The sequence below is a fragment of the Cibotium barometz genome, chromosome 33 (assembly GCF_041138505.1).
Source record: "Cibotium barometz isolate CiBa-2024 chromosome 33, ASM4113850v1, whole genome shotgun sequence".
NCBI lineage: Eukaryota > Viridiplantae > Streptophyta > Polypodiopsida > Cyatheales > Cibotiaceae > Cibotium > Cibotium barometz.
In genome coordinates this window covers 45,329,237-45,353,021 of record NC_141078.1, presented here as the reverse complement: position 1 = coordinate 45,353,021, position 23,785 = coordinate 45,329,237, and the positions used below count along the sequence as shown (strand labels likewise).

At 46.6% G+C, this 23,785-nt stretch overlaps 1 protein-coding gene and 1 pseudogene across 6 annotated transcripts in view; one reads left to right on the top strand and one right to left on the bottom strand.

The window, feature by feature from the left end:
- The window catches only part of LOC147619639 (calpain-type cysteine protease DEK1-like), an 85,835-nt gene that overhangs the window by 37,859 nt on the left and 24,191 nt on the right, over positions 1-23,785 (top strand). For all 6 annotated transcript variants that reach the window (XM_086773312.1, XM_086773313.1, XM_086773315.1 and 3 more), the window contains exons 11-18: positions 18,918-19,191; positions 19,279-19,429; positions 19,767-19,878; positions 20,036-20,201; positions 20,377-20,447; positions 20,605-20,696; positions 20,794-20,956; positions 21,060-21,131. In XM_086773312.1, coding sequence (XP_086629438.1) covers positions 18,918-19,191; positions 19,279-19,429; positions 19,767-19,878; positions 20,036-20,201; positions 20,377-20,447; positions 20,605-20,696; positions 20,794-20,956; positions 21,060-21,131 — 1,101 coding nt within the window. The remainder of the gene's footprint in view (positions 1-18,917; positions 19,192-19,278; positions 19,430-19,766; positions 19,879-20,035; positions 20,202-20,376; positions 20,448-20,604; positions 20,697-20,793; positions 20,957-21,059; positions 21,132-23,785) is intronic.
- LOC147619641 (uncharacterized) lies at positions 9,177-10,121 on the bottom strand (annotated as a pseudogene).

The window sequence follows — 23,785 nt, the reverse complement described above, 5'->3', positions numbered from 1 at the left end:
GCTTACTCACGGGCACTTTTTCCCTGTGACTGGACACAGGTTTTTTCCCCGTGTGAACACACTTATGTGTGTTGGGCACTTTGCCCTAGGCCTTTTAGTACTCACTTGTACTTTCATTTATATCATTATTGAGTACATCTTTTCCAGCACTCTCACGTTTCTCTGTGCTTGAGGTTGTGTGTGTGTGTGTGTGCAGGCTCGCTTCCCTCCTACCCAACAAGATGGCCTAGTCTATTATGATACCAATGGTCTCTTTTTTCCTTCCTTCGATACCATGGAGTAAGAAGTCGTTGGGTGAGTTAATTCAGCGTGTGTGATTTATGTTGTGGAAAAAGCAGGGTGATAGGGCTGGACAGACTTGGGTCTCTTGGATGCATATTACCACACCTAAGAGATTAGGGGGAGGAGCTCTGTTGGATGTGCACATTCATCTTCTGGCTCGCCGTTGGTCCTTGTTTCAAGACTTGTGTCTTAGACACAAGCTTGGGTATATATGGCCCACAAACTTATTGTAGAAGTTGGTATTCATCAGGGTAAGACAAGAATTGCTGCATCATGGTGGCAGATTTTGAATGGGGCACAGATGGTCAGGGTGCCTGCTTCTGAGTTGCTTTCACATTTGCTGATCTCTTGGCAAGAAAAGAAGTCTTGTCGCATACTCATTGGAATCCACCACAGAATAGGCTTTTCATGCAAACTCCTTGTAGAGAGAGCCTTTTGTTAACACATGGGTTGTGACTTGGGCGTTGGCCAGGGAGGGATGATTCCCACACGTAGCTGAACCGTATGGCTAGGTTGCGCTTGGTGTGGGTGGCTGATGCATTGATACCGAGGTGGGGCCGGGTTTTCTCTTTTCGTCGGATTCATCAGCATTTTAGGGTTCCCAGGTCTTATAGTTCACTATGGAGTGTGATTAAGGAGAAATTAGATTCATTTGGGAATATTTGGGTCCTCGATGCTGCTACACCATGGGCTGATTGGATGCTTAAAAAACCTGGGGATCTTATGCTAGTGTCTGCTAACCAAGTCTACCATTTGTTGGTTGAGGATAAGAGGTGGGTTACTGAAAAAGCCAAGAAAGTCTGGTGGGTAGCTCGAAGACACTCGTGGTGGAAGCATACATTGATGGGTGTTTGGCTTTCCAAGATCCCTTTTCAAGGGAAAGTCTTTTCAGCAGGACTTTTTTTTTTTTGCACCACTTGCCCAGAGAATAGCCGCCATTTATTTATGCATTGCTTGGTTGCTAAACGTGTTTGGGATTTTGTTTCCCGAGCTTGGTGGTCCATTGCACACTCATATGTTTCGGTCAGGGATTGGGTTTTCGGCAATCTTTCGGGTGCAATAGTGGAGGCTGCACTTGTGGATTTGTTTCATTTCTTTAGGTGGATTGGCGTGTGGCACATATGGCTCACCCGAAATTCATTCATCTTTGATGGCCAATTGAGTATACAGGGCCATATTGGACGAATTTGGGGTTTGTTGGCTTCCGTGCATGTGTTAGGCCGAGAGTTGGCCGCTTCTTGGATTCGGATCGTCCGCACAGTTCTGTTGCGTGCATAGTTGATAAAGGGTTTTTTTGCCGGCGGCATTGTCACTGCTCGGGAAAATGTTTTTGTTGTCTAGATTGTCTACTGTCTACTATTTATGTCCCCGCTCCCTTCTTTTTCTGAGTGAGTTTGTGTTCTAGCCCAGCTGTAGGCCATGAGGCTTGTGTACATTACCTTTGCATAATATTACGTTCTTACCTTTCTGAAAAAAAAGAGAAAGAAAGAAAGTTATATTAATGTTTACGGAAGACCCCAAGGTTCTATGAGACCAAAAGTAATACAATGGTACCATGGATATACTGAGCCATGGAAAACTGAAAGAAAAAGTAAAATGACAACATTTGACAGTGTCCTATCGTGAGAGATCAAGGTAGGGGGAATCCAAGCTATACTGAAACGGGGGGAGACGGTCCATCTGTATGCCATGTGCATGAAACCACTCGACTACCTCAGAGTACCATGCATGTGTCGGTAATGGTGGCGGCCGTGTCGTTGAGGAGGAGGGCGGTTCAGCTCGTCTCAATCGCTCCCTCTCCCTCTCGCTGAATAATTGGATAGATGACTCTAGTGCTAGTCATGGGAGGCAATCGCTTTCAAGCGTGTATACATGCTGAATATAAGTGACAGTCTGAATAAGGGCAACTGTAACTAGTGGGGCCACCCCAAACTCTGCATGTAGAATGTCATGTGGTACAGATGGCTTACTCCTGATCATGCCTTACTCCTGATCATGCGTGACAACATCATCACCTGTAGCCTCTCTATGCTCCTCCAGTGATCCTTCCCTAGGCTTGGCCCCCAAAAGGCTGCACCATACATAGCCGCTGGTCGTACTAGGTCGTACTAGAGTATCAAAGAGCCAGCACTTAGGTTCTTGGAAATGTGTTTGGAAACACTATCTCTCCATACGGGCTAGGGAAGCATGCCCCCTCGATATACATACATTTGCATGATCTCCATTGGGGCATCTCTCTATATGAAAAAAAATCTTGAGGCGATTGCATAAGATGTGTTGAAGACCATAGCTTTGGTTTTGCCCAAATTGAGCGTAAGGTAGGTCTCTGTGTGTGCAAAATCTGTCCAGTTCTCACGTGAGATGATATGGGGTGTGATGGCACTATGTGAGGCAGTACTCGACCGAGAACGTGCACCCAGTGGGACCTTGGGAGATATATGTAGCACTATTGGGGTTAAGCAAGGCTGCCCACTCTCACCTAGCGTCCTATGAGACCGGATCGAGGGAGGGAGTCAAAGGCTTTGTGGAAATCCACAAAGCAGCAATACACATGTCTCTTTGAGGCCTTCGCCTCCTCGATGATAGCTCGTAAAGTAAAGATATGGTCCAGCTTGGAGAAGTTTCTCCTGAAGCCTACCTGGTTTGATGCTCTGTTTCCCATCCTCTTTGCCATAGTGCTCATCATGTCCTCTAGTACTGCCCCATAGATTTTTGCCATTGTGTGACCAATCATGATAGTCTTGTAGTTACCTGGGTCTGTGGGGTCTCCTGCTAGTGACATTGGGGGAAGCAAAGAGATAGGATGATGTAGGCTGAGGGATGTGTGACATTTGTGGTATAGGTTGGTTTGGCACATCATATAGGTGTCGTGCATAGGCTTCCCAAAGGCTAGGATATGTGATAGGTGTAGATGCTCTTTTTTCTTCAAGAATGCTCCAAGCTTCTGAGTTGTCCTCGCTCAAAGAGAGAGAGAGAAAGAAAGAAAGATATATTAACGTCTACGAGAGGCCAAAGTCGGCCTATGAGACAAAAAATAATACAACTGTGTTCTTCCGGTCACCGGAAGAAAAGAAAAAGAAAGAAAAGGAAAAGAAACAAAAGGAAAGGTGTGCATGAGAGAAAGTAAGAAAGAAAGAAAGAAAGATTTTACAAACGTCTTCCAAAAGACCGAACTCGGCCTATGAGACAAATCAGTGTAATAGAGATCAAGAGTAACATGGGAAAATGGGAACCTAGGAAGTTACTAAGAGGGGATGAAAGTGTCCACTCAGAGACATCTCTGGGCACGTGAGGCTCATGAATGTGTGAGGGTATAGACGGGACCTCAGTGGATGAAATCCCTCATAGGTCGCTGAAGCACGAAGACAAGCTCCTCCATGGTGAACTGCCTGGAGGGTATCTGCTGGTGATTTGTGATGATCTCTCTAATCTTCCCATGCGATCTAGATGTGCTACAGATACCCCGAGGTCTAGGGCATATGAGACCAAAAGTAATACAATGGTGCCATGAATATGCTGAGCCATGGAAAACTGAAAGAAAAAGTAAAACGAAAACATTTGACAATACATGTGATCAACAGATGATCCTGTGTCTATATATATATATATATATATATATATATATATATATATATATATATATATATATATATATATATATATATATAGAGAGAGAGAGAGAGAGAGAGAGAGAGAGAGAGAGAGAGAGAGAGAGAGAGAGAGAGATTTTATTAACGTCTTCCAAAAGACCGAACTCGGCCTATGAGACAAATCGGTGTACCTGTATGGGGTATCCTCTGTCATCCCAACAAAATGAAAAAGTACTGAACTAAAAAAGCTGAATCTGGGTGTGCAATAAGTACAATGAGTGGTGAAAGGGGGGGGGGGGGATGGAGCTCTACTACTAGGAGAATGCAAAGCTATATGCATGGAGTATACAATCATGATATGCAACCTAGCTAGCTCCATCCTGTACCATACTGGGGTTATAAAATGGTATACATCAATGAAGGGGGTGTCCACAGCTCCCTGAAGAACATCCAGTCGCTCCGCACCCTCTCTGTGAAACTGAGCTTTGATCTCTGTCATCTCTCTCTGGTATAGGCGTGGTGTCCGAAAGCCAGGTGTCCTCTGTCTCCTGCGTGCTCTGAGTGTCTCTGCTCTCTGGAGAGTAATTCCTTGCCGTGTAGGGGCTGGGAGTGGGATGGATCTCTGAAAAAATGTAGTAATCTGTGTCTGTCGTCCCCCCTCTGGAGCTGTCTGAGCCTGTAATGATGTCTCTCTGTGGCGCTGAATGTCTAGAATCAATCTCCCCAGTATGCGCTGGTCTGCTGCCTCAAAGATCTGGCGTAGGGAATGTGGCTCTCTGAATAAAATGGGATATCTCTCTCTCATGGCTGTATATGCTCTGCATTTGCATACATAATGCTCCTCACTCTCCACCTCCTCTCTACACAATCTGCATACCCTCCCCTCTCGGGGGATCCGTGCTGCTCTGCCAGTCTCAATCTCCAATCGATGTGATGAGACTCTAAGCTGACCAATAGCTACTCGAGAGCCGTGTGGTAAAAAGCCCTCCATGTATCTAGGCCTCTCTATAAATCCATCATCAGTGATAGTCATGAAGTGATCTCTGTAGTACAGCATCTTCAGTGGAAGAGGCTGTGTAGGCGATATTCATGTCTCTCGTGTATAGAGCTGCCATAGGTCCTGTCTCAATACTAGAGACGGATATGTGGTGCATCCCTGTCATACTGGAATGGTGGTAGATGATCCATGTCTAGGCCATGCTGTGATAACCAATGTGTGACCTCTGCATATCATGATCCTCTGTCTCCTGCCTCAGCCAGCTGTCTAGATGCCTCAAAAGCTCTGTATGACAATCATTTAAATGGCATCTCTATGAGTCTGTCTAGCAGGCATATAGTCTGGAACATGGTCTCTACCATCATAGGAGGTGCAGCAAACTCTGCTCGGATAATGTCATGAGGTACTACTGACGGTTTGCTGCGTATCATGCGTGCCATCGTGAGGGCCTGTGGTCTCTCTATCTGTGTCCACCAATGGGTAGCAAGGCCTGGCGCCCATACTGTTGCTCCATACATCAGTGCCGGTGTGACTAATGTGTCAAATAGCCACCCCTTCGTCCGGGGCTCCTGAAAATGCGCCTGGCACTGTTGCTCTAGCATAGCCAATGCTGCATATCCCCGTATCAATCTAGCTCTGGCTGCTGAACCCATGGTGAAGCGCGTGGCTGCTGCAGAGAAGGTAACCCCTAGGTACATGTATGATGTCTCCACCTCCACCAGGCGTCCTGCGAGAGTGAATGTCAGCTGACTCCTGCCCTGTCTCGATGTATGAAAGATCATAACCTTGGTTTTCCCAAGGTTCACAGTAAGACCCCTCTGTGTGTAGAAATCATCGAGTGCATGTAGATGGTGCTGTAGACCTCCCGGAGACTCAGACACCATCAGCATAAAGCATAATATGTACTGAGGTAACCTGCTAGATCAACTCCATCTCCGCCTCCTCGTGTAATGAAGTCAGCCACCTCATCAATGTATAACCCAAATAGCGTGGGGGAAAGTGGGCATCCTTGCTTCACACCAATGGTGCTAGCAATAGTCTCGGACATACTTCCTGGGCATGTGACTCGCCCAAAAACCTGCTCATATCATGCTTAGATGCCCCATGTCATATCTGTTGGTATGCCAAGAGACTGCAGGCGCTGAAAGAGCCTCTCTCATGGTACTGTGTCAAATGCCTTGTGGAAATCCACAAAGCAGCAATAGAGCGTTCTCTTCCTCACTCTGGCCTTATCAATCATACATCTCAAAGTGAATACATGGTCAGTGGTAGAGAAAGCTCTCCTGAAGCCTGCCTGCTCTGATGAGCATAAACCTGCTCGCTCGGCATATAAGCTAAGCTCTTACTCCAACACTGCACCATAGAGTTTGGCCAACACGTGGCCAACCATAACCGTCCTGTAGTTGCTCGGATCGAGCATATCCCTTGTTTTGTGGATCGGCACAATGGTGTGCATCGTCCACTCGGCAGGCAAACACTCTGCTAGTGCCTTGTTAAACATTAAACAGGTGTGCAAGAAAAGGAGCCAAAGAATCTACTGCATATATGAGATGCTCACCCTGTAGGCCCATATGGTCGGCGGCCCGTCCATGCTGTAGGCGGCGAATAGCTTCATTTACCATCGAGTCGGTAAAGAAGCTAGCTGTGGTAGGTCGAGGCTCCTGTGGCTGAGGTATAGGTGGCTGCTGTGGGGCGTGGTATAGGCCCTCTGCATATGTGTGCCATGTTTGTGGGTCTGCAATGGGTGTCGGTGTTCGGGGCTCTCTGAAGTGCCGCCATGAGATAGGGCTATCTCTACTCATGAAGAAATGGAAGATGTCTAGCTCCTGTATCTCTGCGAAGGCTCGCCTTTTCCGGCAAGTAAGTCTCCTCATCTCTCTCCTCGACTCCTGCTCTGTGATGGCTCCCAAGGCTCTCTGTATGCGGAGCCGTGAGTATAGGGCTCTGCACTCATCAACATACCATCTGTTCTGGGGCATAGTCCCAGATCTCGCAGGCTCTCCTAAGTGGACATGATGTGGGAAGCTTTGTAATGCAGCCGTGTGTAGGAGTGATGCCAGCTGGGCTGTAATGGTATCCATAGGTGCCATGGATCCCATCCTCTTCTCTGCCAGTGTATATGTCTGCCATGTCACGTGTGAAGTAGATGGTAGTGTGTGGCGTCGGTATGTGGGGGGCTGGTGATATGGTGATCCGGCTAGTGAAAATGCCAAGTATGTATGATCTGCCCCAATAGGATGAGGTGGGATGGAGAATGAGGTGACCAGCTGTGATGCCTCCAAAGACCCCATAATGTAGTCTACCACCGTTCCTCCGGTCGGTGTATGACCTCCATGTGGGAAGCACAGGAGCTCTATGCAAGGAAAAAGCAGAGAGCCCTGATTTTTGGGAAAAAGTGAAGTGCATTGATGCTATGGTTCAACCTATTGTGCACTTGATGAGGCTTGTGGATGGTATGAAGCCATGCATCGGTAAGGTATATGAGGCTATGGACAGCATGATAGAGAAGCTGAGGGATTTGGAGCCAGATGAGGACGGGTACGAGGAGATCCGTGCCCTATGTGTGCGTAGGTGGAACTCCCTACTCCTCTCCTTTGCATGCAATAGCCTATGTGGTGGACCCTAAGTTTCAGGGTAAAGGGCAAGAAAGTGACGCAGAGGTGAGCAAGCTATGGAGACTTGTCTTGACTCGACTTGTGCCTGACCCAAATGTTAGGCGGAAGATCCGTGACCAGTTGTCTAGGTATAGGAGCTTTCAGGGCTCTTATGGAGACATGGATGCACAGGATGATCGCTTCAAAGTTGGGGCTGCTTTGTGGTGGGAAGATTTTGGTTCGGATGGACCTGAAGCTTTCGGATGGACCTGAGCTTTCGGATGGACCTGAAGCTTTCGGATGGACCTGAAGCTTTCGGATTTTGGTTCGGATGGACCTGAAGCTTTCGGATGGACCTGAGCTTCAGCATCTAGCCATCCGCATTCTCAGCCACGCAGTGAGTTCCTCTTGCCTAGAGCAACTTTGGAGCTCATACAGTCACATTGCATCGAAGAAGAGGAACCGTCTTGGGGTGGAACGGGCAAATGATCTAGTCTTTGTGAGTGCAAACTTGCGAATGCTTTGCAAGAGTGCAACTGCAAAGGCTGATGCATTTACCGAGTGGGAGATGTCTCAAGATGATGAGGAGTTGGAGGAGCAAGTGGAGGACATATCTATGGAGCCTGCAGGCATTGCAGGGACCCATGATCGTGAGGCCAGCACTTCACATGCCCCTTGAGGCTTTTTGACATATGTACTACTCTAGTAATAGTCTCTTTTTTGTATGCCACTTACGTGGTTAGGGCCTAGGTCTTTGCCCTTGTCTTTTACTTTAGCCTTTGGCGATTGGGTCCTGGGTGCCCGATCTCCTTTTTTGTAACACCCATTTTTTTGCTAGTATGACTTAATATTGATGCTTTGGAAGTGTAAAGTGACTTTGTTTTAGTATTGTTAAGTTTCTTAAATGAGTGCTTACTTAAAATTGCATATTTTGTATGCCGTCCCATGCTGTCCGTTCCCTGTCCCGGTTCCCAGGAATCCCCGTCCCCGTTCCCCGTCCCATGTTACTATGGTTAGTCCTCCTGATCCCGGCCACTGTAGCATCCCGTTATAAATAACAAGACGATGCCTGGCTCCCAACTCTAGTAAGTGGTCCCCATAATGTCCTTTGTCTGGTCCAGTGTCCTCTGATGCCCGACTAGCCTCTATCTCCTCTGGATTCACAGGGTGGAGGATCTCTATGTCATCATAGTCATACACCTCACACTGTCTGCTCTGTGTGTGGGCATTGAAGTCACCCGTAAGAAATACCTCCCCTAGTGTAGAATAATGCATAATCTCCTTTGATAGACAAGTGTATGGCGAGGCTCCTGTCTCCTCCTCCTGTGGCATGTCCTCTGTAATGACATAGGAGGATCCTGATGGAGGAAAGTAACATAGGGCTATGTATATAACCTTGTCTTGTGAGAGCTGTAAGCTGATCCACATGTATCTGGCCTCTGGATCCTGTGCTACCACTCTCAGTCTCCCCTGTAGCTCCTGTCTGAATAGAACTGCTACTCCCCCTGACCCTCTCGAGGTACCCTGGCGTGTGGTCCTCGTGTATGCTGACTCCCACTGGAATCCCTCTACTCGAGGTAGCCCTCTCTCTGGGCTCTGATGTGTCTCTGTCAGAAGTATGATGTCTCTCCTCACCATAAAATGCTCCAGTCGTCCAGGCTGCACCCCATGTGTATCTCTGTCAGTGGCCTTCTAATCTATGGCCCCAAACCGCTAATCCATGGGCCGTCCATCAATGATGACCCGACCATCTCGATAGAAGGCCTTCTTGCCTTCTCTCCTCGCGTGTTAGACTTGTCGCATGCAAGCTCTCCTATGCTCTAGCTGCATCCTCGTGAGATCAACATCCAAGAAAATAGGAGCTCCCTCTAAGCCTCGTAGTATGACCCTCTTCCTCATGAAGATGGTGTGTGCGTCCACATCCCAAAACTGTATGATGAGAGCTCTCTTCATTGTCATGTCTTTCCCGGCCCTCCAAGCTTTGAGGAAGGGGGGGGGGGGGGTTCCCTCATGTGAGTATCCAAGTCGTGTGCATAGTATCCGCCCATCCCCCTCGGGGGTAGAGTCGGCTGCCTTGGGAATCCCCGTGACCCTCACATTGAGTCTACGAGCATGTCGCATCTGCTCCTCCTCAATGGTGGTGTTGACGATTTGGAGCCCTTCTTTTTGGGCATGTTTTTTCACTTCCTTTTTGATGTTCCTCTTCACCACTTCTACCCAACCCTCCCTTGTTGCCTCCATCTTACTTGCTAGGCTCTTGGTGATTGCCTTGGTGAGTTGCTCTTTGTCAACTTCCACAATCTCCCCCTCCTCCCGTGGTGGTCGGTCCCGTAGAGAGATCACCTCCGCTTTGAGGATGTCGATTTCCTCCTTCATAGTGTCCCGTTCCTTCTTCCATCCCTCTTTCTCCTCTTTCCATGCTTCTTTCTCCTTCTTCCCTCCTTTCTTCTCTTTCTCCCTCTCCTTCTCCCAAGTCTCCTTCTCCCTTTTCTAAGCTTCCTTCTCTTTTTGTAAAGCTTCGATCTCCTTCTCGACTTTGGAAAGTCGGTTGATGATGTTGTTGATGGCGGAGTCCGCCGTCTTCTTGTTTTCTCTGATGGAGATGTTCCGCTTATCCTCCATTTTGACTATCTCCTCTTTGCTTGCACCCTTGGCCATGTCGATGTACCTCGGAGAGATAGAACCCTAACACTTATGTTGCTGCCTTGGAGGCCTGAGCAAGGGTGGGTGAGGAAAGTGAGCAAGGGTAACCTAGATTGGGCTGTGGCTTCACATGGCGGCAGCAGCAACATAGGCGGCGACCAATACGAAGCGACAGGGAGGGGATGCACAGGCGACGGGGAGAGAGAAAGTGCAGGCGACCGGGGGGGGGGGGAGAGAGAGAGAGAGAGAGAGAGAGAGAGAGAGAGAGAGAGAGAGAGGTGTGGGCAGCGGGGAAAATGAAATGAAATGAAATGTTATATTAACGTCTTCAAAAGGCCGTAATGACCTATGAGACCAAAAGTTACATCATGGTGGATCTGATACAATGTCTGGATAAAAAAACCCAGAAAATGAAAAATAAAGATGATACTACTGGCACCTAGAAAATGAAACTGGAACTGGAAGGTACACTATGGAGGTACCTCCAACTCATAATATGTGCCGCATCGGACACTGGCGGATCTCCTCAATATCCTCTGTGGTCAGCACCCTGACTGGGTGTCCCGCATGCCTCGCAAGAATAATCCGAATCTGCCGCTGCAACCTCCGTCTATGCTGGGATGCCCTCCTCCGTAGTCGTGGGCGTCTGGACCACCCAAGCTCAATCGCACGATCAATCAGTGTACCCCTGGTGTGGGCGGTATCCATGTCCTGCTGCTGCTGTGGTCCATCTGGCGCAGCGATGGCCGGACTAAAGAAGTCTGTAATGTGCCTCTGAGTCTGGCTCTCTGTGCGCCTAAGCAGGCTATCTCTATGTCTCCGCAGCTCAAGCAAGAACAATCCCAAACACCTCTGGTCCTGGTACCCCATGACTCTGGAAAGTGGTCCAAAACCCTCTCTGAATAAACAGTGGAAACGACCACGTATCTCATAGTATGCAGTACAATGGCATATATAATGCAGCTCTGTCTCTGGCTCCCCATGGCATACTCGGCATATCCTGGCCTCAGCTGGTATACCTCTATATCGGCCAATCTCAATCTCAAGCTGGTGTGAGGATGTGCGAATCTGACCAATAGCACATCGTACTGCATGAGACAAGTGTACATCCATGTAACTAGGTCTGATCACAAAACCATCTGCTGTGAGCTGAAGAAAATGCTCTCTGTAGAAAGCCATCTTCGTGCCCAGCTCCTCAGTCGGCTGTATCCATGTCCTTCTAATGTCCAGCTGAACTAAATCCTGACGGATGAGTCTGGTAATCTCTGTCCGTGTAAGAGTGAGAGAGGGGAGAGAGAGAGAGAGGTGGGAGGGGGTGTGCAGGTGGGGGGGAGAAATGAAATGTTATATTAACGTCTTCAAAAGGCCATAATGACCTATGAGACCAAAAGTTACATCATGGTGGATCTGATACAATGTCTGGATAAAAAAAAACCCAGAAAAATGAAAAATAAAGATGATACTACTGGTACCTAGAAAATGAAACTGGAACTGGAATATAGCGAGGGGGGGGGGGTACGCTATGGAGGTGAGTGGAATATAGTGAAGGGATACAATATCATGTGGGACGGAGGGGTACACTATGGAGGTGCCTCCATCTCATAGTATGTGCCGCATCGGACACTGGCGGATCTCCTCAATATCCTCTGAGAGAGAGAGAGAGAGAGAGAGAGAGAGAGAGAGAGAGAGAGAGACGGCAGGGGGGCTGGCGGGAGAAATGAAATGAAATGAAATGTTATATTAACGTCTTCAAAAGGCCATAATGACCTATGAGACCAAAAGTTACATCATGGTGGATCTGATACAATGTCTGGATAAAAAAACCCAGAAAATGAAAAATAAAGATGATACTACTGGCACCTAGAAAATGAAACTGGAACTGGAAGGTACACTATGGAGGTACCTCCATCTCATAATATGTGTCGCATCGGACACTGGCGGATCTCCTCAATATCCTCTGTGGTCAGCACCCTGACTGGAGAGAGGGCGGGAGCGAGGGCTGGCGCAGAGGGGGTTGCTGGCGGGAGGGGGGGCAGAGGGGGTTGCTGGCGGGAGGGGGGGCAGGGGCTGGTGGGAGGGGGCGCAGCGGGGGTTGCTGGCGGGAGGGGGGGCAGAGGGGGGCGAGGGGCTGGCGGGAGAGAGAGAGAGAGAGAGAGAGTTATATTAACGTCTACGGAAGAGGGTATTTCTCTCACCCGTTCTCTCCGGCAGGGCTGTCCTCTTAGCCCTCTTTTCTTTGCCATTGCCACTCATCCTATGTTATCTCGCCTAGATGCTATGGCATCGCATGGTGAAGTGGTTGGTTTGCATCTCCCTCATGGCAAGCAATTGGTTGCTCAAGCCCTTGCGGATGACACTTTTATGTTTCTCAGGGCCGAAAAAGCCAATATAGATCGAGCAATGGAAGCTTGGAATAATTTTGCATTGGCTTCTGGGCTGAAAATAAATTCAACAAAATCAGCCCTCATTGTATGCACGGAATTTGATCTTGAGGCATTAGGGTGGCAAGGCCGTGTGGTGCATACAGGAGACATTGTTCGTCATCTTGGGTATCCGGTGGGTGTGGATGTGGACCCCCAAGCGCTTCTTGCTTGGATTTCTGCTCAGATCTCGGATAAATTTGTGTATTGGAAAGCTCAAGGGTGGCCTATGCACGTGAGGGTTAAGGTAGCTCAGGTTATTATGCTTAGCATGATTTCCTATTTTTTGCCTTTGCTACCTTGGACGCACAAATCTCTTCTCCGTTTGGTTGCTCCCATTCGGTTTATGTTGTGGAAGAGGCAAGGAAATATTATGGGTTAAACATGGATAGCTTGGAATCACATTACGACACCCAAAAGAATGGGTGGGGCTCCTTTACTGGATGTCCGCTTGCATATGGTGGCGTGTAAGTGGGCGCTTTTTCAGGATATGTGTTTGCAGGAGCAGCCTTGGGTATTCATGGCTCGTGACTTGATTGAGTTGTAGGGATTGTCACATGGACGGACACGTGTGCATACTTCATGGTGGGACATTGTGAATGCGGCTCATCCTATCCGTATTCGCTCATCTCACATTTTATCGCATATTCTCCTTTCTTGGCATGAAGCTCTACTATTGGCTCGGTGGGATCCTAGTCATGAAAGACTACTTTTGAACTCTTTGCAGTTCGAAACATTTGTGGAGTCGCGTGTCATTGTTTGGCCAGACAAAGATGCTTCACGCATACGACTCAACCGCATGGTCAGGTTAGGCTTGGTTAGAATCCGAGATGCTGTGATACCTGGTCGTGATAGGCCATATTTGTTTCGTCGTATTCAGCAGCACTTTAGGGTTCCTCGGACATTTCAGCCACTATGGGTTGACATCATGCATGCAGTTGAGCCTTTTACTCCATTGCCTCGGCCATGTGCAAATCAGCCTTGGCTTGATTGGGCACTATGTAAATATGGTGACTTGATATCACTTTCAGCTAACCAGGTCTATCATAAGCTTGTATCAGAGAGAGATTGGGTTTCAGCCAAGGCCAATAAGGTGTGGGGATTGCACAAGTCTAAATCATGGTGGCAGAAAACTCTTATGCGTGGTTGGCAGTCTAAACTCCCTTACCAAGGTAAGGTTTTCATTTGGAGGATGTTGGTGGGAGGGTTACCTACACGGGATGAGCTCAGCCGTCGTAAAATTACATTGGCCTCTTGCTTCTTCTGCACGACATGCATTGAAACAGCTATGCATGTGTTCATGAGTTGTGCAGTGGCCCGTCAGATTTGGTCTTTTGTCTCTCGCGTTTGGGAGGCAGTAGAGAGGTCTACTGTTTCGGCTCATCAGTGGATATTTGGGATTTGTCCTCAAGTCATTACTTCGGACAGTCTCCTTGTCTGGAATACATGGGCACATTCTACGTATCTGCGGTTTGCTGCTTTGGCAGTTTTCTTCTCTTCTCTCACCTCACCTACTGGATGCAGACGTTATTTCGTTATGGTCTACGGCGGCTCGGCTGGCTCATCTTTGATGCTTTTATTTGGGATGCTTATTTGGCTAGGAGGCCTTCTTATTAGTGTACAGGTTTGCATGGTCATGATCCTTTAGAGGATCTTTTGTGGGGTTTTCTTTGGGGCCATAGGTTCTGTGTGAGCCATGTGGCTGATGTACATTTTTACATATAATATAAAACACCATTTCACGAAAAAAAAAGAAAAAAAGAGAGAAATGAAATTTGTATTAACGTCTTTGAAGGGCCAAAATGACCTATGAGACCAAAAGTCACAATAATATGGTCAGATGAAGTACAAATGTCAGTGGTGTGTAATAGAGATCAAGAGTAACATGGGAAAATGGGAACCTAGGAAGTTACTAAGAGGGGATGAAAGTGTCCACTCAGAGACATCTCTGGGCACGTGAGGCTCATGAATGTGTGAGGGTATAGACGGGACCTCAGTGGATGAAATCCCTCATAGGTCGTTGAAGCACGAAGACAAGCTCCTCCATGGTGAACTGCCTGGAGGGTATCTGCTGGTGATTTGTGATGATCTCTCTAATCTTCCCATGCGATCTAGATGTGCTACAGATACCCCGAGGTCTAGGGCATATGAGACCAAAAGTAATACAATGGTGCCATGAATATGCTGAGCCATGGAAAACTGAAAGAAAAAGTAAAATGAAAACATTTGACAATACATGTGATCAACAGATGATCCTGTGTCTCTCTCTCTCTCTCTCTATATATATATATATATATATATATATATAGAGAGAGAGAGAGAGAGAGAGAGAGAGAGAGAGAGAGAGAGAGAGAGAGAGAGAGAGAGAGAGAGAGAGCTGTATTAACGTCTACTAGCGGCTGAACTCGACCTATGAGACAAATCAATGTACAACTGTCAATGTCTTCTGGATGTCCAGAAAAAAAAGGACAAAATGAACATGAAATAAAGTATGAAAGTAGAGAGAGAGAGAGAGAGAGAGAGAGAGAGAGAGAGAGAGAGAGAGAGATTTTATTAACGTCTTCCAAAAGACCGAACTCGGCCTATGAGACAAATCGGTGTACCTGTATGGGGTATCCTCTGTCATCCCAACAAAATGAAAAAGTATTGAACTAAAAAAGCTGAATTTGGGTGTGCAATAAGTACAATGAGTGGTGAAGGGAGGGGGGGGGGGGGATGGAGCTCTACTACTAGGAGAATGCAAAGCTATATGCATGGAGTATACAATCATGATATGCAACCTAGCTAGCTCCATCCTGTACCATACTGTCGGTATAAAATGGTATACATCAATGAAGGGGGTGTCCACAGCTCCCTGAAGAACATGCTTGGGTGTGCTCTGAAGCGAGCCAGTCGCTCCGCACCCTCTCTGTGAAACTGAGCTTTGATCTCTGTCATCTCTCTCTGGTATAGGCGTGGTGTCCGAAAGCCAGGTGTCCTCTGTCTCCTGCGGGCTCTGAGCGTCTCTGCTCTCTGGAGAGTAATTCCTTGCCGTGTAGGGGCTGGGAGTGGGATGGATCTCTGAAAAAATGTAGTAATCTGTGTTTGTCGTCCCCCCTCTGGAGCTGTCTGAGCCTGTAATGATGTCTCTCTGTGGCGCTGTATGTCTAGAATCAATCTCCCCAGTATGCGCTGGTCTGCTGCCTCAACGATCTGGCGTAGGGAATGTGGCTCTCTGAATAAAATGGGATATCTCTCTCTCATGGCTGTATATGCTCTGCATTTGCATACATAATGCTCCTCACTCTCCACCTCCTCTCTGCACAATCTGCATACCCTCTCCTCTCGGGGGATCTGTGCTGCTCTGCCAGTCTCAATCTCCAATCGGTGTGATGAAACTCTAAGCTGACCAATAGCCACTCGGGAGCCGTGTGGCAAAAAGCCCTCCATGTATCTAGGTCTCTCTATAAATCCATCATCAGTGATACTCATGAAGTGATCTCTGTAGTAGAGCATCTTCGGTGAAAGAGGCTGTGTAGGCGATATCCATGTCTCTCGTGTATAGAGCTGCCATAGATCCTGTCTCAATACTCTGTTCCTCTCACTATGAGAGAGACAGATATGTGGTGCATCCCTGTCATACTGGAATGGTGGTAGATGATCCATGTCTAGGTCATGCTGTGATAACCAATGTGTGACCTCTGCATACCATGATCCTCTGTCTCCTGCCTCAGCCAGCTGTCTAGATGCCTCAAAAGCTCTGTATGACAATCTGTCCTGTGGCATCTCTCTGAATCTGTCAAGCAGGCATATAGTCTGGAATATGGTCTCTACCATCATAGGGGGCGCAGCAAACTCTGCACGGATAATGTCATGAGGTACTGACGGTTTGCTGCGTATCATGCGTGCCATCATGAGGGCCTGTGGTCTCTCTATCTGTGTCCACCAATGGGTAGCAAGGCCTGGCGCCCGTACCGCTGCTCCATACATCAATGCCGGTGTGACTAATGTGTCAAATAGCAACCCCTTCGTCCGAGGCTCCTGAAAATGCGCCTGGTGGCACTGTCTCTCTAGCATAGCCAATGCTGCATATCCCCGTGTCAATCTAGCTTTGGCTGCTGAACCCATGGTGAAGCGGGTGGCTGCTGTTGAGAAGGTAACCCCTGGGTACACGTATGATGTCACCACCTCCACCTGGCGTCCTGCGAGAGTGAATGTCAACTGACTCCTGCCCTATCTCGATGTATGAAAGACCATAACCTTGGTTTTCCCAAGGTTCACAGTAAGACCCCTCTGTGTGCAGAAATCATCGAGTGCATGTAGATGCTGCTGTAGACCACCTGGAGACTCAGACACGAATACAATATCATCAGCATAAAGCATAATATGTACTGAGGTACCTGCTAAATCAATCCCATCTCTGCCTCCCCGTGTAATGAAGTCAGCCACCTCATCAATGTATAACCCAAATAGCGTGGGGGAAAGTGGGCATCCTTGCTTCACACCGATGGTGCTAGCAGTAGTCTCGGAGGTTGGAGTAGTGTATGATCTCATCTGAAAAGGCTGCATATGGTGACTCTCCCAATGGCCCTGTGTCCTCCTTCTCGCCTCTACTTGCACCCTCTGCTGTCATGGCATATCTCGATCCTCTAGGAGAGAAGTAGCATAGAGCGATGTGTAACACCCTGTCTGCTGAGATCTGTAGTCTAATCCACATGTATATAGCCTCCTGGTCACGTGCTACCACCTGTAGGCGCTCCCGTAGCTCTCGCTTGAAGAGTACCGCTATACCTCCAGATTCTCTCGATGTGCTCTGCCGTGTGGTCCCCCTGTATGTAAACTCCCACTGATAGCCCTCTACTTTGGGTAGCCCCCTCTCTGGGCTCTGGTGCGTCTCTGTAAGTAGTATGATGTCCCGTCCCTCCATGACCTCCTCCATCCTCCCAGGATGTGTCCAAAGTGCTCCATTGCAGTTCCAAACTGCTATGTGTATCTGTGAATCTGGATCCTCCATAGCTGATGTCCCATAGGCTGCCTGGCGCTAATCGGGTGGCCTTGTTATCGATGATGACACGGCCATCGCGATAGAATGCTCTCTTGCCCTCTTTCCGGGCCTGTAGGACTCTCGGCATGCATGTTTTCCTATGTTCTATTTGCATCCTTGTAAGGTCGTCATCCAAATAGATGGGATCTCCCTGTAATCCTTGTAGAATCACCCTCTTTCTCATGAAGGTGATCGTCTCCGTCTCTCCTGCAAACTGTAGGATGAGGGCTCACTTGCGTGTTGAGTCTTTCCCGGCTCTCCATGCTTTGGTGAAGGGGAGAGGGTCCTCTTCCCTATAGCTGAGCTTCATGCATAGAAGTTGTCCATCTTTCTCGGGTGGAGTCGGGTGTCTTGGCTATACCTGTGACTCGAATGTTGAGGCGGCGGGCATGCCTCATCTTCTCCTCCTCAGTGGTGGTGTAAATGATTTGGTGTTCTTCCCTTTGAGTCTCCTCCCTCACTTCTTTAAGGATGTTCTTCTTCACCACCTCAACCCATCCTGACTGCTTGGCTTTGAGTTTTCCCTCCCTGTCCTTTGTGATCTCCTTGGAGTTTTTCCTCCCTGTCCTTTGTGATCTCCTTGGAGATCTCTTCTTTGATGGCCGTGAGAGTGTGGTCATTGATCTCCCTTTCTTCCTTCTCCGTGTTCTTGATGGCTACCAGTTCCACTTTCAATGCACTCACCTCCTCCTTGAGTGCTGTGTTCTCTTGTTCAAGGTCCGTGACCCGTGCTTCGAGGGCCATGATGTGCCGGTGTAGTATGTTCTCCACCTCATAGAGGTTGGAATCGGATGTCTTTTTGTTCTCCTTGATTAGTGCCTTCATTGCCGTCTTGAGGGCCTTGAGCTTCTCTTGGAGACTCGGAGCCGTTCCTCGAGCTTACTTTGCAGCGCTTCCCATAGGCAGAGAGAGAGAGAGAGAGAGAGAGAGAGAGAGAGAGAGAGAGTTATGTTGTTGCCTTGGGGGCCTGAGGAAGGAAGGGTGGGTGGGAAAAGCGAGGCGGAGGGGCTAGCGGACAGGCACAGACGGGCCAGCATAGCGAGCCAGCCCAGGCGGGAGAGAGGGCGGCGAGCAGGGGCGCGAACAGGTGGTGGATAGGAGCGAAGCGAAGGCGGGAGAGTTGTGGGCGGCGAACAGTAGCGAAGCGAGCAGGGGTGCGAACAGAAGGCGGGCAGTTGCGAAGGGAGAGAGAGAAATGAAATGAAATGAAATGATATATTAACGTCTTCAAAAGGCCAAAATGACCTATGAGACCAAAAAGGTTACAACAATTGGTGGATCTGATACAATGTCTGTGTAAGAAAAGCTAAAAACAACTAACTGAAACTGAAATAACTGTGAGGAAAAGTATCTTGTGTTGTTGTACAGGGTATCAAGATTGGGATGTGCACATTTCTTTTGACAGTCAGTGTACTTGCTGTTGGTACTCTCATTTCCTGCCAACCTTTAGAAGGCCTTCCATACCATGGCTTGAGTTGGGAGAAAAATAGCATATCCTCTCCATATAATTCTTCTATGTATATTGGCTGGGCTGTAGCAACGGCTTTTGCTTTAATTATTACTGGTGTGTTGCCGGTAGTATCTTGGTTTGCAACATATCGGCTGTCTTTATCATCAGCAATTTGTGTTGGGATATTTATAGGTGAGTCTTTGGTTTAAATTAGAGTCTTGTTTTTAACATCAAGTTTTAATTGGAGGCAGCATAGAATGACGCCTGTTTTGTCTTTAGTTGTTCTGGTGGTGTTTTGCGGGCTGTCATATGTGTTCATCGTACGATTGCGAGAGGATCAGGTTCCAGTAAAGGCAGATTTCCTGGCTGCTCTCTTGCCATTGATCTGCATTCCGGCAGTCCTTTCACTTTGTTGTGGGCTCTACAAGTGGTAAGTCTTCTTCTTCATCATGTTGTACACTTAGCTCATGTTTGCTTGCAAAGTGGCTCTGCTTTGTCTCTTCGTTTATTTTTATTTCCCCTCTTATTTATTTATGTTTTATCTGTTATCTTCTTTTACCTCTCTTCTCTTATTGTCTTTTTCTTGGGCCTTGTTTTTCGTAGTTTTTCTTCTCTATAATATGCGGGCCTGCCTTTTTTTTTTTTGGGGGGGGGGCCTAACTGGACACTGATGCTTTTGCAAACCATAAAATACCTTGGTCCTTGATAAGGTGACTATACAATCAACCAATTAATTGCAATCAATAATGAGATTTTGCTGCTTACAGGAAGGATGAAGGGTGGCAGCTCTCTCAAGGAGTGTATATTTTTCTAGGTTTTGGCCTTTTTCTTCTTCTTGGTGCAATATCTGCAGTGATAGCTTCTATTAATCCATGGATGGTGAGTATATTTCGATTTTTACAAGCCTTAAAAAAAAAGCCTTTTTTTTTTCAAGCATGCTGAATAGGGTAGGGTCTGATTAGTTCACTAAAGAAGCTGTGTTTGAAAGTAAACTGGTATGAGCTTTAGCTACCGAAAATTGTTTTGAAAATTCCAGGTTGGTGCTGCGTTTCTTCTCTTCCTTTTGCTACTGGTCTCGGCAATAAGTGTCATCCATTATTGGGCATCTCACAACTTTTATTTAACAAGAGCAGAAATGTTTCTTGTCTGTCTTGCTGCATTTGTGCTGGCACTTGCAGCTTTTCTTGTGGGTCTTCTAGCAAGTAAGTAGGAATTTGAAGCATGCAAGGTTGGTGTGGCAGTTAAATCCCTTGGTGCAGGATATTGTGGCAAAGCTGAAATTTGTTTGGTCAAAGCTTTTTGGAGCACTCAATTTAAAATTTACTGCAAATATATTTGGACAGATGAAAGTAAAATTGTGATTTTTGGTGTATCCAGACGAGCCTTTTGTGGGAGCGTCTGTAGGATACTTTACTTTTCTGTTTCTCCTTGCTGGGCGGGCTTTAACTGTAAGTTTCTATCTGGGTGCTCCATGAAACTAAGTCTAACCCCAATACCCCCTCCTTCCTCCTTTCCTGTTGCTCGCTGTCTATTTTTTTTATATACCTGGGATGCCATATGACTGCAAATCACTCGCATTTAAGGTCTGAGTGATTTAAATTGCAGGTTCTGCTTTCACCGCCTGTGGTGGTTTATTCACCTCGTGTCCTTCCTGTATATGTTTATGATGCCCATGCAGACTCTGCAAAGAACGTCAGGTGTGAATTTATTGCTCAAACACAAATTTGTTTTCCTCTTGCTTACTATTGTATGTATTTACTGGTGTTGGAAACGGTTGTGTTTTCTCACAACCAGTGCGGCCTTCCTAGTTTTGTTTGGAGTTACTGTAGCAATCGCTGGGTGGGGTGTTGTGGCGAGCTTGGAGATATATCCTCCCTTTGCAGGACCAGCTGCCTCAGCTATCACTCTTGTGGTTGCTTTTGGGTTTGCAGTTTCCCGTCCGACTTTGACTTCTAAGGTCTGATTGACTGTGTTACTTTTCATCAGCCTGAGCACATGTTTACTTTATGAAAGACATTCTTTTCTTCTTTTTCTCTTTTAAATATGAGCGATCGCTTCAGGTGGCGGAGGATGCTGTTCAGTTTTTAAGCAAGGAAACAGTTGTCCAGGCTCTGTCTCGAGCAGCAACCAAGGTTGGCAAATTTTTGGTTTTCAGCACTTTCAGTCAGATTTGTCATTTGTCAATGAAAAGTTTCAAAATTATATATTTAAAGTAAGAATCAACTTGTTACTTGTAACTTGATATGTTACATGCTTCTGGTTTAAAGGAAAAAGAACGTGGTAAAGCAGCTGCTGTACTTCTTCAACCATAGTGCCAGCCTTCCCTTTTTTCTTAGTTAAAGCAAGATTTATATATTTCCAAGAGAGTTTCAGAGTGGATCAAGCCTGTCTCACCTTGTAAGTTCTTCAAAACAGCAAGCATGTGCCTCAAGGGTAAGCATGCAATAGAAAATTTAATTTCTATACAGATTTAGAGAAGGTAAAGCTTTAGAGAAGGTAAAGCCCCCCTTCCACTTCAAAACTACAAACACTAGGACATTGATACAACCTACCACATCATGTTATTCATGTTGGATTGTTAGTTAGTTTACCAGATTGCTTTGCATGTTTGCAAGCAAGCTTCGTTTTACTGAATTGTCTCCAGCACTTTGTCAAACCACGTGTCAAGTATCTATCTGCCAGTCTCACCATCCTTGTCTGCCCTTGTAGTATTGCTGTCCTCCACGCCCAGAGGAATGGTCTGAACTGTTTCCACAAGGCTGGCTGAATTGATATATGCAGATTGCAGCTAAGTGTCAAAAACACTGAGATAATAATTTTCCTCTCTATTATTTATGCAATCTATATTGATCAAGTTATCTTTGGGATCAGCCCACTAAGCAACATTGCCAGTGACCCTTTTGTTTCGACAGCCCAATGTTAATTACTAGCTGGCTTTTGCTTTCTCTGCAAATCAAATTTCAAGTTTATAACCTTCACTGTTTGATTTCTATTTTGGCCGAAATTGGCAGCACTGTTCCCAGAGATTTTCATGTTCCCAGTATTTCTGTTTCATGTCTAGCTTACAGATTCACAGTGCCTGGTTGTAAAAAGTGGGGGACATAAGGTTTCTACAGGTCTTTGTCTACAATGGAGTCATGGACAATGGGAGCATGCACCATTAGGCATCAGGCATGGGCATAATACTTTTCCTAAGTATAGGTGAGATGCATCTTAGATTAGAGTAACATTTTGGCGACCTTGGAGGAAACAAGTTTTGTGTGGAGGGAGAAACGTTGAGCCCACAAGAAAGGAGACTTCCTTAGCCAGGGGGGTTTAATATGAGTACCCTTAGCTAGGAGGGTTAAGATGCCGACTCAGCAAGAGAAAATCAAACTTCTATACAGCACTAGAGAAGGTAAATCCCTTCTTCACTTCAAAACTACAAACTCTAGGACATTGACACAACCTACCACATCATGCTCTGCATTTTGGGTTTATAGTTTAATACAATGATGATTTATCAGCTTGCTTAGATTTTTTGCAAGTAAGCATCGTTCTGCTGAACCATGTCCAGCACGTATGTCGAACCACATGTCTTCCACTGCTAGAGGAACCATCTGAACTGTTTCCACAAGGCTGGCTGAATCGATATATGCAGATTGCAGTAAAGCGTGAGGGTAATTGAGATGAGAATCTGCCTCTATTCTTTATGCAATCTATATTGATTACTTTATCTGTGTGAGATCAGTGCACCGTTAATTATGTAGTGAATGTTATGTCAAGGAACATGGCTAGTGACCCCCTTGATTCATCAGCCCAATGTCATTCACTGGCAGGCCATCACTTTTCTGCAAGTCAAATTTTAAGGTTTATAACCCTAACTGTTTGATTTCTATTTTGGCTCAAACTGGCAGCATGGTTCACAAAGATTTTCATGTTCCCAGTATTACTGTCTCATGTCTAGCTTACAGATACACAGTGCCCGATTGTAAAAAGTGGGGACATAAGTTTTCCACAGTCTACATGTTAACTTGTTTTAATGACAAATCAATGCCACCAAGCTTTGTTCAATTCGGCAGCCTGAACTGATAATATCTTTTGTATGGGAAATCCCTGTTCATGGAGGATAGTGGGAACATGCACCATCAAGCATAGGTCATTGGCATGATACTTTTCCTAATAACTAAAGGTGAGATGTATGATGTATCCTAGATTATAGGAAGGATTTTGGGGCTCTTGGAGGGAGAAAAAGTTCATAGTCACCAGAAACGAGAAATGGGAACGGAAACGTTCGAGGAATGGCAATGGGGAAATGAGTTTTTAGAGGTGGAAACGTCCGTTTCTTGTGACAATATCACTTGGGAAACAAGAAACGTCCATGGAAACGGAGAAATGCATTTCTAGGGACTGAAACGGTCGTTTCCTGTGACTACAGAAAAGTTCAGCCTAGATTGTAGGCAAGAGTCTTCACCCTTTAGAGGGAGAAAATTTCAGACCACAAAAAGGGGAACTGCCTTAGCCTGGGGGTTTATGCTGGCCGACTCAGCTGTTGAGAAACCACCCTCCTGCTCCCTTATGAAAAAACTCCTTTTCACTCCAATTCATTCACTGAAACTTGAAAGGTCAAGATCCCATGCAGAGGGGGAGGGAGAGCATACTTGTTATGCAGTTTTGCAACAAACCTGCAGAGGTTATTGTATCTGTTTCTTTCATAAAGACAGCACTTGCATTTTTTTTTTTCAATTGCTGTCTTTAAGAATTTGCTGTAATTTTTTCCTACAGCTCCCTTTCCTGGGCTTGTACT